The sequence below is a fragment of the Lipotes vexillifer genome, unplaced genomic scaffold, assembly GCF_000442215.2.
Source record: "Lipotes vexillifer unplaced genomic scaffold, Lipotes_vexillifer_v1.1 scaffold239, whole genome shotgun sequence".
In the NCBI taxonomy this organism is placed as follows: domain Eukaryota; kingdom Metazoa; phylum Chordata; class Mammalia; order Artiodactyla; family Lipotidae; genus Lipotes; species Lipotes vexillifer.
Genome location: NW_006769620.1, coordinates 1,889,640 through 1,904,114, shown reverse-complemented (window position 1 = coordinate 1,904,114; position 14,475 = coordinate 1,889,640). Strand labels below are relative to the sequence as shown.

Sequence of the window (14,475 nt, the reverse complement as noted above, 5' to 3'; positions counted from 1 at the left end):
AGGGTTGAGAAGAGAAAGAGAAGGTTAAGTGTTAATTAATTAAAGCATTAAGCAAATGTTATTAAAGGAGAACTCTGTGCCGGGGGTCAAAACATTGGCAAAGTTCCGGGCGTTTGTTTAAGAAGTTACAGCCCTGAAAAATGATAGTTCATTGCTGCAGTCCTTTCCCGACTCAAAACAAGGGGGGACCCCAAGCTTCCCTCCTTCGATCAGTGGCAAAATGTGGGATCTTTAGGAACTTCCAAAGATTCTCAAGAGCCCCCAAAATAACTTGCCATAGGCTTATTTGGGGGCTGCAAACGTGAAACCCAGAGCTGGGAGGGAGGCTTTTGCACATTCTGTGTTCGTGTCACATCATTTTCGCCAGGTGTTGCTTACGCTTCTGCCAATGTTTTGTTCTTTCTCCATTTAGAAAAAATAATCACTGGGCATCTGGTGAGGCCTAAGAGTCTGCTAGCGCCAAAAATCCAATCTGAAAATGCCTAATAGACAAACACTTAGACTCTCTGCCTTCTATTCAGAATGATGAAAAGTTTAGCAAAAGGGCACATATGGGATGAGCCAAGAAGGCACCCAACCTTGACACGTATTTTTCCTTTTATGACCTTTCCTCAATCAGCCTCTCTCATGTGCTTTCAGAGAAGGGCCCAAATGGCTCATTAGCTCTGAAATCCTCCTTGTTCCTCATAAAAATCCCCTCAAAGGAATAAGAAAATCTAGTACATACTCAGGCTGAGGGCAGTGAACCAAAGCTAGGTTCAAATCATTCCTTCAACCCTTTTCCTTTAATCATTTCCTTTGTCCCGATCAGTTACTACAGAGCTACAAGAGGAAAAACCAGGAAAAGTGCATTTGAAAAAGAAGGCTTACTGTGTGTTCTGAGGCATTTCATGTCACAACCAAGAGCGTTGGTAACTTTTAAAGAGAGGTGGAAAATTGGCTTTGACGCCTGACACAGGGTTACCAGATAATTGCATACTGAGTTTCAAACTTTTTTAGGCATATTCACTGATTCTGAGAGTTTGTCTTTCTGGGGACTGTAAAGATAGTTGTATACTTGAGCCACTGTGGGAAAAGGTGTCAAAACTAACATGGAAGATGTTGAAACTAACTGAGAGGACTCTTCCATCCTAATTTAGAGAAAATGTGTGGGAAAATGAGCTACAATTCCTTTGAATTTCAGCATATTTGCCTGAGTCTGTATCACGGGATGTAAGGTCAAGGTCAAAGAATTTTTCAAGAGGTAGTTAAACAGTCTTCTGGAACAAGCAACAGGCAGGTGTGGAGGAAAGCCTCCATACCCAAATTCAAGGTCTTGATTAAATGTAGCCCATCTCCAAGGACAAGTCCCATGGGAAAGGTATACAGCAGGTGGGAGGAAAGCTCTGCATAGCTCACAAGTCTCATGCAAGGTTAGGGAAAGTTGAATTTGTTCATTGTAGGAGCCAGAGGAAAGCAATCAAAGACCAAACTGTGGGTGAAGTCACTCAATATTCGTTAAATAACACAGACATATCTGCTATTTCATTCTAGAAAGGGAAACTGAGAACTCTGAAATCCTGAGAACATCACAGGGTACATGGGGACAAACTGCAGATCTAAAGAAAATAACTTGAGATTTCTTTCCCCCCCTGCCTTTCTTTTTATTTTTAAATTAAGCAGAAAAGTCTCCAAAACTAATTGAAAAACAAACCAAAAAACAACCTTGCCTTGAGGTCAAGTCACCCACCACCCGTGACATGCTGTGATAATGTTATTAATGGAGCTCACAGAAGCACTGTTAGTAATGGGTGTTTGTTTCGGCAGCCACACATGCATGGAACTGGCTTAACTCACTGTCTCCTCATGAACGCACCTTAGCGGGAAATGGCTTTAGCAGGAAGCAATGTACCAAGGCTAAATGGAGGCAAATGGAGTTGTACCGGGGCAGAACGCTAACGGGAGGGAGCACCTAGCTGACGTCAGCCAACAAACGACCTGGGCCACGGGTCCTCGGACTCCTTGTGGGTCAGTCATTTGGAAACAGAGGCGACGTACATTTCAAAGCCTGCACAGCTCTTCCCTGCCTCCCACCATGTTTCAGGTTAACAAATGTGCTTGGGGAAAATAACAAATGATGTTTTATTTAAAGAAGAAGGTGATCAGTTTTGGAGCGCATACTTATAATCCATCCTAATAGGAAACAGATTCATCGATTCCTAGTTCCTGGAATCGCCTGGCTTCCTATTTGTCTCAGCTATTGCACCCAGCAGAGAGTTAACCTTCTGAGAGAGTGACAGCCGTGTTTCTCCATACTCTGCTGAAACCCCCAACATCTGGATGAGACAGGATGATCATCCCTGCTACAATTCAAGGGCAGTGAAGACAAACGGCTCTGAACTCAGATTTTAATTAGATTCTTAACCAGGCAACAGTAAACATATTATTTTAAATTAAAATTTTAAAATTTCAGACGGGGATAGAGTAGAGAAAGGACAAGATGAAGGGGCATTTCATACATATTTTTACCCCTTATACCTGTTTTTTTCCCCAGGCATTTATTTCTACAACCATATGCTTCTTTTAAAAACTCCTACACCGGGACTTCCCTGGGGGCGCAGTGGTTAAGAATCCGCCTGCCAATGCAGGGGACACGGGTTCGAGCCCTGGTCCGGGAAGATCCCACATGCTGCAGAGCAACTAAGCCTGTGCGCCACACTACTGAAGCCAGCTCTCCACAACTACTGAAACCCGCACGCCTAGAGCCCGTGCTCCGCAACAAGAGAAGCCACTGCAATGAGAAGCCTGTGCACCGCCATGAAGAGTAGCCCCCGCTCGTGGCAACTAGAGAAAGTTGCGCGCAGCAACGAAGACCCAACGTAGCCAAAAATAAATAAATAAATTTATTAAAAAACAAACAAAAAAAAACCACTCGGAACTTCTGAGGCAACTGCTATGATTGATATCCTGCTCAGAACTTGGCAAACGGCTTTCTCTAGCAAGAATTTCTCACACTCTATCCTGTCAAGGGTCTGCTTTGCAAATTTCACCTATGCGTGAAATTGTCTGCCTGTGAACACGCAATCAGAATGGAAGCTGAAGGGTTAAAAACAAAAAATCCCAGCCTTCAGGAGGGGAAAAGCCACCCAGTTAACTCCATCCTCAATTAAGACTTTCATCATCTGAAGCGGAAAGCATGAAAAGCATTTCTGTTAATGAGATTTTGGCTGTCTTTTACTTGCCATAGAACAGTCCCGGGCATCCCAGGAAGCAGTGGGGAGAAGTGACCGCACTCACCGAATGTCGTCCCGGCCTCAGGCCTGCTCACCGACGACACAATGACGAAGCCGAAGCCCTCGTTCTCCCCGCGCCGGATCTCCACGTCGTAGGGCTGGACCACGGTGCTCACCACGCCGGTGCTCACCACACCGCTGCCGCCGCCGCCGCCGCCGCTGCCAATGCCACTGGTGCTGCCACTGCCGGAGCTCACCGTGTTCAGGGAGTTCTGGCTGCCCTGCGGAGTGCGCTTCTCCTCGGTCAGTGAGGCCGGCTGGTTGCTACTGTGATGGGAGGAGGCTGGCGAGGGCACCTCGTTCTCTGTTTTGGAGGCTGTGCAAGAGATGCACCTCTCAGTTACCCGCCTTTGCGAGAAACGTGCCCTGCCTGCCACCCCTTCCTCCTTCCCCCAAGACTCCGCAATGAAATCAAGAGAGTGACAGCTATGACAGCAGCTGGCCTCACAGAACTAGGATACAGGAATTGAAAAGAGCTCATGGAAAAACACCAAAGGGGGTACCCCAATTCTGTATCATTTACAGCATATTGTATCTCAACATCTGCATACAGACTCAAATTTGCAGCAAGATCGGCGCACTCTGAAACATTTCCCGGTTCACAAATCAAAAAACAACCCGTGGACATTATGATGAGTGAAATGAGTCAGACAAAGAAAGACAAATGCTGTATGAGATCACTTATATGTGGAATCTAAAAAATACAACCAACTAGTGTATATAACAAAAAAGAAGCAGACTCACAGATATAGATAACAAACTAGAGATTACCAATGGGGAGAAGATGGGGGGTGGGGCAATATAGAGGTAGGGGATTAAGAGGTACAAATTATTAGGTATAAAATAAGCTACAAGGATATATTGTATGACACTGGAATATAGCCAATAATTTATGATAACTATAAATGGAGTACAACCTTTAAAAATTGTGAATCACGGCCTTCTACACCTGTAACTTACATAATATTGTACAGCAACTGGACTTCAATGAAACAAACAAACAAAAATGACCCACTGAAGGAAGGATAGATGTGGCCCGCAGCAAGGGTGACTCTACCATTTTTGCCTCAGAGACACGCCCTTCGCTGCACTCAAATTGTCAGCACCCTCAAGTCACATTCTGCTCAGATTTGCAAACAGTTTTGCTTTGTTTTTTCCATCACCGGAGACATGGTAAGCTGACAGTACCATTAAGATTTCCCTACCTGTGGGATTCCTGACAACACCTGTCAGAGGTATACTTAGCTTCTCTTCCTCGCTTCCAGATGTCAATGATCTACTCTGATCACACAATTGGATACATTAGCCTCCCTCAGAATTCGTCTTATCAAATTTCAGTTTTATTGCTTTCTCAAGTGACAGGGTAAAGCACTCCCAAATAGCCACCGTAGTAGGTGGGACCGACTTAGTTTTCATGCCAAAAGCAAAATATGTGTTCAGGTTTTGGATAGGACTACTAAATTTATTCCCCAAAGCATCTCCTTTCACAGATTTCACTGTTATTGTAGTAAAATATACAGAACATAAAACTTATTATTTTAACCATTTTAGGTGTACAGTTCAGTGGCATTAAGCACAGAAACACTGTTATGCAGCCATCCCCACCATCCATCTCCAGAACCCTTTCATTTTCCAGAACTGAAATTCTGTACCCATTAAACACTAACTAATCACTCTCCCCTCCCCAGCCCCTGGTACAGCCAGCATTCTACATTCTGTCTCTATGACTTGACTACTCTAGGTACCTCATGGAAGTGGAAGCATATAATATTTGTCCTTTTGTGACTGGCTTATTTCACTTAGCCTTATGTCTTTTCAAAGATTGAACATGCCTTTAACCCAGAGCTTAAAAACCCCAATATTTAAGATCTAAAAAATAAATCTGAAACAAACAAAAATCACATTGCTCTACTATTTTTATTTGGACCAGTGAAGTCAGAAAGTTTTCATCTCATCTCAAAAGCCATTTCTGATTGCTGCTACTGGTTGCATGGGATACTACGTTAAGATCCTGAGGCCATAAATGAGCTCTAGGGACATAAGTGATTAACACTCTTTTCATGGCTACAACAGGTAGGGCTGTCACACTGGAATCTGATATCTTAATTCTTTTGTAATTAATTATATACCATTTAAATGAGCTCTATGAATTTTTTTTTTTTTTTTTCGGCCGTGCCAGGAGGCATATGGGATCTTAGTTACCCAACCAGGGATCGAACCCATGTCGCCTGCAATGGAAGCGAGGAGTCTCAACCAGTGGACTGCCAGGAAAGTCCCTATGAGTTATTTTGTTTGTTTGTTTTTAAAACAAGATGCCAGTTGATTTTATCTGATAAACAGGTGTTTCACTAGTATTACAGCTATGGAGAATTCCTAATATTTCACGTCATCCTGCTTCAGTAATTCAACTGATACCACATGGAATCTGCCTCTTCTGCATTCTGGGTTCTGTCTTGAATACCTGGAGGCAGGGGCTGCAGGCAAAGGTGGTGAATGAGTGGGAAGGGCAGACACTTACCCAATACTGCCTCAAAATGGCAGATTCTGATACGGAAGTGAACCACGATGCCCAAGGATGGCAAGAAGGGAAAGCTGAACTCAGCAGACAGTTGGAGGAAGCAGGGAATTTCTGAGGGTTTTACAGATAAGGTTATCTTTGTGTTGGGCCTGGAAGGATGTATACGAATTTGAGTTGCAGGAGGAAGGACTCAAACATGACCTAGAACTGGCCAGCTCTACAACTTGCTTATAGTGAAAAATGTAAAAATTAAAATAGTTTAATACATATGACTGTCAACAACAGAGCAGCTTTTTTATGAGCTTATTTGGCAGTGCAAACCTAATTTTTGCTCTCTTAATTTGAAGCTACAATTCTCTTAACCTCTTTTGTTGAGAATTCTCATCAAGTGAAGAGAATGACTAGGTTCTGTTTAGCAAGGGGATGGAGGGAGGTAACAGATATATTCAACTAGGCTTCTTCTAAAAGCCTTTGCTGAACATGTACGGATGGCACACTAAAGTGCCTTTTTTTTTTTTTTTTTTGCGGTACGCGGGCCTCTCACTGATGTGGGATCCTCCCAGACCGGGGCACGAACCCGTGTCCCCTGCGTCGGCAGGCGGACTCTCAACCACTGCGCCACCAGGGAAGCCCCATTAAAGTGCTTTTGAGTGACAGTAGTTTTGCAGGGTTCCATCTGGAAATTCTGAGCTTAATCACATTTATAAACATTTGCTAAAATACATGCTTGAGGAGACGGACACAGGAAAGGGGCCTCTTCTGTGCGTAAAGTGACAAGGCACTGTCTAAAGGGATGAATGAAAAACATACCTGCAAACACCACTTTACGCCGCACTGTGAGATTGACGTGACCTTGCTTGGCGGCTTGTTGCATAAGCTGGACCACAAGCTGGTGTGATTTGCCAATGACTGGTGTCCCATCCACACAGATTAATTCATCCCCAGATCTCAGGCGGCCGTCTGTATCAGCAGCACCCAGTGGTACGATGTGACCGATATAAATCTGTTGAGTAAATGGATGATGGATGAAACACTGACCTTTTGGTTTACTATTACAGGCACACCTCGGGGATATTGCAGGTTTGGTTCCAGACCACCGCAATAAAGCTAATGTCACCACAAAACAAGTGACATGAATTTTCTGGTTTCCCAGTGCACATAAAAGTTATGTTTACACTATACTGTAGTCTTAAGTATGCAATAGCATTATGTCTAAAAAAAAAGTACATACCTTAATTTAAAAAATACTTTATTGTTAAAAAAAATGCTAAACATCATCTGACAACGTAGGGCTGCCATCAAACTTCAATTTGTAAAAAAAAATGTAATATCTGTAAAGCACAATGAGGTTTGCCTGTAAAACGATGGCCTTCACAATCTCTGAGAACAATTCAATTCATTCATTCATGTCTGCGTCCATGCCACAAACGCTTACTGAGTGCCCACTGGGTACCAGGTGCTGTGCTAGGTGATACAATAATTCTTAAATGGAAAAAATAACTTTTTCTTGTTTAGTACCCTGACATTTATCTGTGGTTTGCTGACTCATTGTTTTTTCCCCTTTGCAAAAATAAATCATTTTACCCCCTTCATTGGCAAAACTTTTTCCCCTTTTCTATCCACCTAAGAGGCCTCTGTTCAGAAAACTCTACTAATTATAATACTAATACAACTTTGCTTTAAAGGTCAGCATGTGCCTAGCAAAAGGGAATGCATGATAAGTGCTGTTAAATGAAGGGATGAATCAAGCCAAGTCTGGTTGGGCATCCCTATTTGCATAGTCTATAGCACCTGCATGCAGAGCAGGTCTTTATATTTTGTGTCTTGCTGTTGTTATACTAACCAGTCACTAAACTTTAGCTAAAATATTTGTGCCTTTCTTGCCTTCTCTCTAGATAATGATGCTACAGCGATCTTTACATGGCATTTATCATTTACAAAGAACTTTGACAGAAGAGTGCTTAAGAACATGGACTCTGGAATCACACCCTTTCCAGTCCCTCCATTTACTAACTCTGCGGTGCCAGGCAGGTTCATTAACCTTTCTGTGTCTTTATTTCATGATTTGAAAAATGGGGATAGATTCATAGATTTGATGGATACATGAGAAGAATGGGTGTTAGAAGCCTTTAGCATAGCACCTGGCACATAGGAAGCACTCAAGAAATAACCGCTATTTTTACTGTGATGAGGAAATGAACAATACTTATCTTTAGTTCTCTTTTCCCCTTTCCAACGAATCCTGTGACGTTCTCCTCAATTTATTCTAAAGATGAGGCCTGGAGAGGTTAAATGTCTCCTGATCCTTGTTCAGGGTTCTTTCTCTAATTTTGTAAAGAGGGTGGTCCTACTTTCTCTAACCTTTCATAATGCCTTGTCAAGCGCTCTCTGTCCTAGCTACTCAATATACAAAGCCAACTACCTGCTGGCAGATTTAACAGAATTGGCCAGAAGGATCAGGCCACTGTATTCCCAGTTGATGTCTATTCCTATTTTGCTTTTCAGTTCCCTTTTCTCTGATGGGGAGCTCCAGACGCTGCAGCTGCCGCTTTCCACAAAAATGAACACACTTTTTAGAAAGGATCTAGTCCCTTCTTCCTCAAGACACAAAGAGCTCACAAAATCCAAAGAATAACCCCCAGTGCTTAAGATGAAACAGTCAGGGAGTATATATGTGTATGTATGTATATATATATATATATATATATATATATATAAATTATATTTATATACAACTGAATCACTTTGCTGTACAACAGAAATTAATACAACATTGTAAATCAACTATACTCCAATAAAATTTTTTAAAAAAGACGAAACAGGGGTCCATCTGGTGGGACTCAAATCTTGGTGATTTGTCACTGCTGCCAATTTGCTTTGAAGTCTTAGAAAACTGCATGGGGTGGTGCGGGGTAGGGTGGGATGGGGGGTAAGGGGAAGGGAGACAAAAGACTCACAGGTTCCCCTGGTTCATTGCCACCCAGAATCCTAAATCCAAATCCAGTCTCTTTTCTCCAGAGGAAGATGTCCTGTTCTTGATAATCTGGAACTGCAGAGAGGGATGAGGAAGAGAGGGATTATTTCTCTGATCAAAGGAATCAGAGCCCTAAGGCGAACACAGTTAACAGGACCGATACTGATGGTGTTTCCAATACACACAAGCAAACAAAATAATCTGGATGGGTGTAATAACAGAGGACACTGGGTGAAAGTAAATGGTAGGAATAGTCACTGAGCCTTAAGATTTTTTTCAAAGGACTAATCACTGTTTGATAATTCCTAATCAAGCCATTATCCCTGATGAAGGCTGCAGTCAGCACTCACCACTCTCCTGGGTATTGTTGCAAGGGGAATTAAATAAATTAAAATCACCAGGCTCTGCATCACAAAGTGGGTGCCCATGTCTGAGGAAGGAGCTCATGCTGTCAGAGTGACCTCTGAAGTAGAGGTTGGCTCCGAGGATTTAGAAGACCTCTTAAGTGCCTGATGTTATCAACTAGAAGATGAAAGAAAACAGCTTGAGGTAAAAAGTGTTCTCAATTAAAAAAAAGAAAATCACTTCTTTTTTCCCTTAAAGTAATCAAGACTAGCAATGCCAATAATATGATCTTTAGATCATTTTTGCCAAGAGTTACTCTCAAACATCCTAATATTTCCAAATTTACAAAATTTACTATGATTTCACTGCTATTATGAAAAAGTAGTCAGCCTTCTATATCCTTGAGATCACTGGTGAGAACAAAATTGTCCTATATCTATGAGCCATATTTCATCACTAAAATAAGTGCTTTATTCCGGTATTTGCCTATAATATTTCACCACTATAAGTTCTCATTTATTATCTAACAGCTTGATATTTTACTTTTAAAATTCAGTAATAGTCCAGGGCTTTCGAATGGAAATCTCATTCTTTTTTTTAAAAGAAAAGTATTTTCCTTAAGAACATGCTTACTGTACGTGAGATTGTCCTATATGCCACTCTGTTACTTAACTAAAGTAATAAAAAAAGGGTTACTTCTATTTAATTCTTACTTAATATTTTAGTGTTTAAGTAGTATGTTTTACAGTCTGTAAAATGACACATCTTTTATTTAAAGAAAAAAATATATAATTTAGTGGCCATGAATCCTAAAGGAGATTTTCAAATACTGTTCTGCAGAATTTCTGGTTTCTTTAATTCCTTGGCTTTGGGGCTGAAGGAGTGTGTATGTACTGAGAACTTAATTCCCATCTTCTCTGATTTTGTACAATGGAATAGGGAAGAAGGTGGTTGTTTAGACTTCAAGCTAGCGAGAGATGTCCCTTTTTCGGGACTCACCCATGAGCTTAAAATGTACACCGAGAGAGAAGAAACTAAATGAACACGTAAGCACCAGTCAGAGGAGTCTGAATCGAATATTCGTGCTTGAGCTATCTTAATGCCATGCTTTCAAGGGAGCTTCTTATCCAATGCTTTTTTATTATAATTGCTGAGGCTAAGCTGTAAGATGCCATGGTATATGGAGTTAGGCTACAGCACGGGACACAATTCGAGAATGGTATTTTCTTCCGCATGCTAAGGTAACAATATTTTCTTTCTGTTTGAGTTGCTGGCTATTGTTTCAAGAGCCTCGTTGAAACAACAAATTAAATCAGGTTGAGTCTCCGTCATCTTTGGTTCACTCAAGCTGGAGGATTACTACCAAAACAGACCATGGGTGCTTTCCAGCCAGCACTAGGTTCTTGGCAGAGTCTGCTTGAAATCTGATGAGCCCTTCTGTGAACAAGGGAAAGACCTCTGCAGAGACCTCCAGCTCAGACCAATTTTTTCTGCAGCATCATTTAACACAGGAACACCTGCCCATCCTACAGTGTCACCAAATGTAGCAAGTTTCTGCCTTTTATTGCTCAGTTAGGAGTAAGCCACCATGGGATGGGCAATTATGGCCAACAGACTTAGGCTTATCATACAGTTCAGTCCATTGGAAAATAATTTGTTCCTCTGAGAATTAATAAACAGATGGCAAATTTATTTTAAAAGCTTCCTACTGAAAACGAAGATGCCCAATGACAGACACCAAGGATGCAGAAGATGCCAATGATGAGCCTTTCAGGAAAACACACACAAACACAGATGTGTTACAAAGAAAGTCTTTTGGTCCTTGAACTTGGGCATCTCGACAATGACATTCTTCTACGAACCAAATGCCATGTTCTAAATATATAACTTTGATGATCAACCAGTACTGAAACATATTAGAGAATTACAGAATGATTTTTCTCTTCTTTGTCCTCTGCTGTCCCTTCTTAGCAAGGGCACTAAAGTTTCTAAACTATTCCCCCCAAACATTTTTTGTTCTCTTCTTTATTTCAGGCAGATTTTATCAGAATTAAGTTTTCAGGAGGCAGCAGGGTAGAACCATCTTTCTGATATTACTATCACCCCCCCCCCTTCTTTTTGAGACTAAATCAAGAAGAGCTAAGAAAATCTCATCCAGCTCTCTTCACTTCTAAGCCCTGGTACAGGGGACAATCAGAGCAGCTCATTTCCTTTGGTAATTCCACCAATGACCCAATAAAGCAGTCAAAAGACTTCCTTTGATAATTAGAAAAAATGGAATCACCATGTTTGCAGAGAACCCTCCTGGCATCTCTATTACTACAGACACACAACACACTGGCAGACTTGGCTAAAACATGCCCACCACTTTTAATTTCATCTTGTCTTTGCTCTAGCCTTGGTCAATAAAAACACCCCAAACACTTCTGTTCGTGGCATCCCTCTTTCTTCCCTCCTTTTTCTGAGTTTCTTTCTAGCCCCCTAGACCAATGGGAACATCAAACAGGATGAGTAATAATGGAGAAATGAAAGTTTTCGGCAGATCCTTACTCTGACATTCTCCAAAATTCGTGGAATTGATTTCTTTGTCTCTTTCACCCTTGCTCAATCCCGATGCAGGCGAAGGTGACATAGCTGGAATAGTAATGTCACAATTTTGCAAAGCTGAATGTATGTGCTTTTTCTTAGTTCATTTTAATTTAGTTTTGATTGATAAGGAACGTGCAGTTAAGCTTTCACAATAAAGGTCAAGGCTGCTGCGGATTTTAAAAGACTATGGTTTGATTCTTTTTTTTTTCCACAGTACTTTTCTTGTCAAAAAGCTAGAATTTACAACTGTACCGCTGAGAATTTCACAGAACTACCTTTACCATCTTAGACTCTTCCTATTTAACTATACCCTGAAGTACCCATTCTCTTATGACCTTGTTTGAATCATGTCATGAACTTGAGATCTGTCTAACCCCTTATTTCCTTTTGAAAAAAGTTAAGCATACTTTTGTCACTGCCACATTACTGTGTTTATTTAAAATAGTATCAAGTTCCTGGTGGGATTACTTCTTGGGCTAAAACCTGTTCAGATGAATTCTAGGGCAGTTCAACCAAAATAGTCTTTTGTTTAGTGACACAAATCATCAGATCTGGCCAAGAGCTGAACAAATACACAAATAAGAACTGTCATAATAGCTCTTAAAATCTAGACATACACCCAAGCTCCTTAAACTATGATAAAGGAGCTGTACACCAATTCCAGACCATTAAGCATGTCTCTCTCTCGAGGGACAGGGGTACGCTGGTTAAAATGACAGCTTTGTCATTTTTCTTTCCCAACTCTTCTGTGAACAGGCAGAGTTTGAACTGCAAGCTTTAGATTTTGTTTCACAGTAAACACTAGTGGGTACTAGCTGCTCTTCCTGAACACTTACAAATAAGATTGCATCGATGCCATTTTTAAAAGATGTACACAACTGGTGTGTTATCTGGAGAAAATACAAACAGGCAACATGGCTTTTAAAGGACTTCCACGCATGCTTTTTCCTTCTTTTTTTTTTCTTTAATAAATCTTGGGTTTTTTCGAATTTTATTTTATTATTTTTTAATACAGCAGGTTCTTATTAGTTATCTATTTTATACATATTAGTGTACATATGTCAATCCCAATCTCCCAGTTCATCCCACCACCACCACCCATGCATGTTCTTAATTGAACACTTAAGCTCCTCAGAGGGATTTATTAACACATCTGTAATTCAGATTGATTCAACTGGACACTGCTGTTTTGACAGATGGCTATATCAAGAATGCTGTATTTTGCACGGTATTCAGACCATGTGAAGGAACTGGATCAGAGACTTTGTTAAGAATCTTCACAATGTCCTTTACAATAAAATGAAATATGAGGAAAATATATTTTCCCAAAAAAAGGGGGATAAATTAAGGGTACAATTAAGATGCTACTGCTGACTTTAATTTTCTTGTTTTTTTTCCTGGAGTACTTTGCTCATTTTAATATGTCTTGGGGAGAGGGGCAGGGAATCACATCTAATGAGGCTACATGCTTTACTTTTTCATTTTTTTCCAAAAGACAAGATAAAAAAACAGCCTAAGGGAATGGCAGAAACCGATCTGGGATAAAGCCAAATACTGATTAAAAGACAAGATTAAAAAAAATAAAGACAAGATTGACGTAGGTTCATTCTTAGGTACTGTGAAAAAAAGAAAATCTGTGACAGATACTGAATAATTATCATGGAGGGAAAAGTCTCATCATTATCCTGATTTAGTGGTGAGGAAGAAATCTATGTGAATTTTAACATCAGTTAGGTTGCTACAATCACTCAATTATGGAGCCTCTAATCAGCAAAAAAACCTGATTCTCATTTGTGCTGCTAGATCCTATTCCTTAGATGTTCAAGAAAGTTAAGGCCTAAACTGGCACCATTACAAATATTTCAGTCTGCCTCTCATTCAATGCTTAGAGCAGCTGGCTGTGGCAGAATTACATATTTTTCTTATTTTTTTTCTGGTGAAAACTTTTTAAAAAAATGGATTAAATACCAAATTCTGAAGAAATACTGCTTCCATCAAGGTAAAAATGCCATCTGAGCTACAGCCTCCTATTCTTTGGGTGCGTTACAATTGTCTGTCAATCCATGAGGCCCGCACCAGCACTTTAGAACCCGATTTACTTTATTGCAAAAAGATTCATACATGGGAAACTCAGTCATAAATGTGTACTCTACTGAGAAAAGCAGGGGCATAGTCAACAAAGCAGTTATCTCCACATCAACTGAAGTAGGGCCATTGATTGGAGGACCTGCATGATTAAAGAGAAATGTGAAGGGAATGTGAAAATATTCCTCTTTGGAAAACATTTCTTCCACGAAATCATTCCAATTAGTGAGAAGACACAGTGAGAAGAGACACCAGGTTCATGCTTAGCAACTACTGCTTACAAGGGATGTTCCAAATGGAACTTCATTTCCTCTGGCCCGGAGTGAGGTGTACTCAGGGGTCTTTCTAGTCCAGGGACTAAATAAATCCCTTCTCAAGTTATCAGGCTTTTGCCAGCATAGTGAAGCCTTAGTCAAAACAGCCTACTTAATTCCACGCACTATGGTAGTAAGAAGGCAACGATTTCTCTTCCTTGAAGAGGAAAAGCACAGAGGGAGCCCTCGGTGACTTCTAAAACTTGATCATCACCAAGACTGCAGTCATGCCCCGTGCCTCCTAAGTGCTGACTTGCACCCAGCAGTGTGGGCCACTTTCCATCTCAGGCAGGGATGCTGTTCTCACTCCCCTGTTTGGTTTGGGTCACAGAGGAGTGGCTCCAGCCAGCAAGTAAAATGCTTCACAGCCAAGTCCAA

At 40.9% G+C, this 14,475-nt stretch overlaps 1 protein-coding gene across 1 annotated transcript in view; it reads right to left on the bottom strand.

The window, feature by feature from the left end:
• Positions 1-14,475, bottom strand: part of MAGI1 (membrane associated guanylate kinase, WW and PDZ domain containing 1) — a 627,906-nt gene that overhangs the window by 17,649 nt on the left and 595,782 nt on the right. The window contains 3 exon segments of the mRNA XM_007445682.1: positions 3,277-3,588; positions 6,601-6,793; positions 8,748-8,839. Coding sequence (XP_007445744.1) covers positions 3,277-3,588; positions 6,601-6,793; positions 8,748-8,839 — 597 coding nt within the window.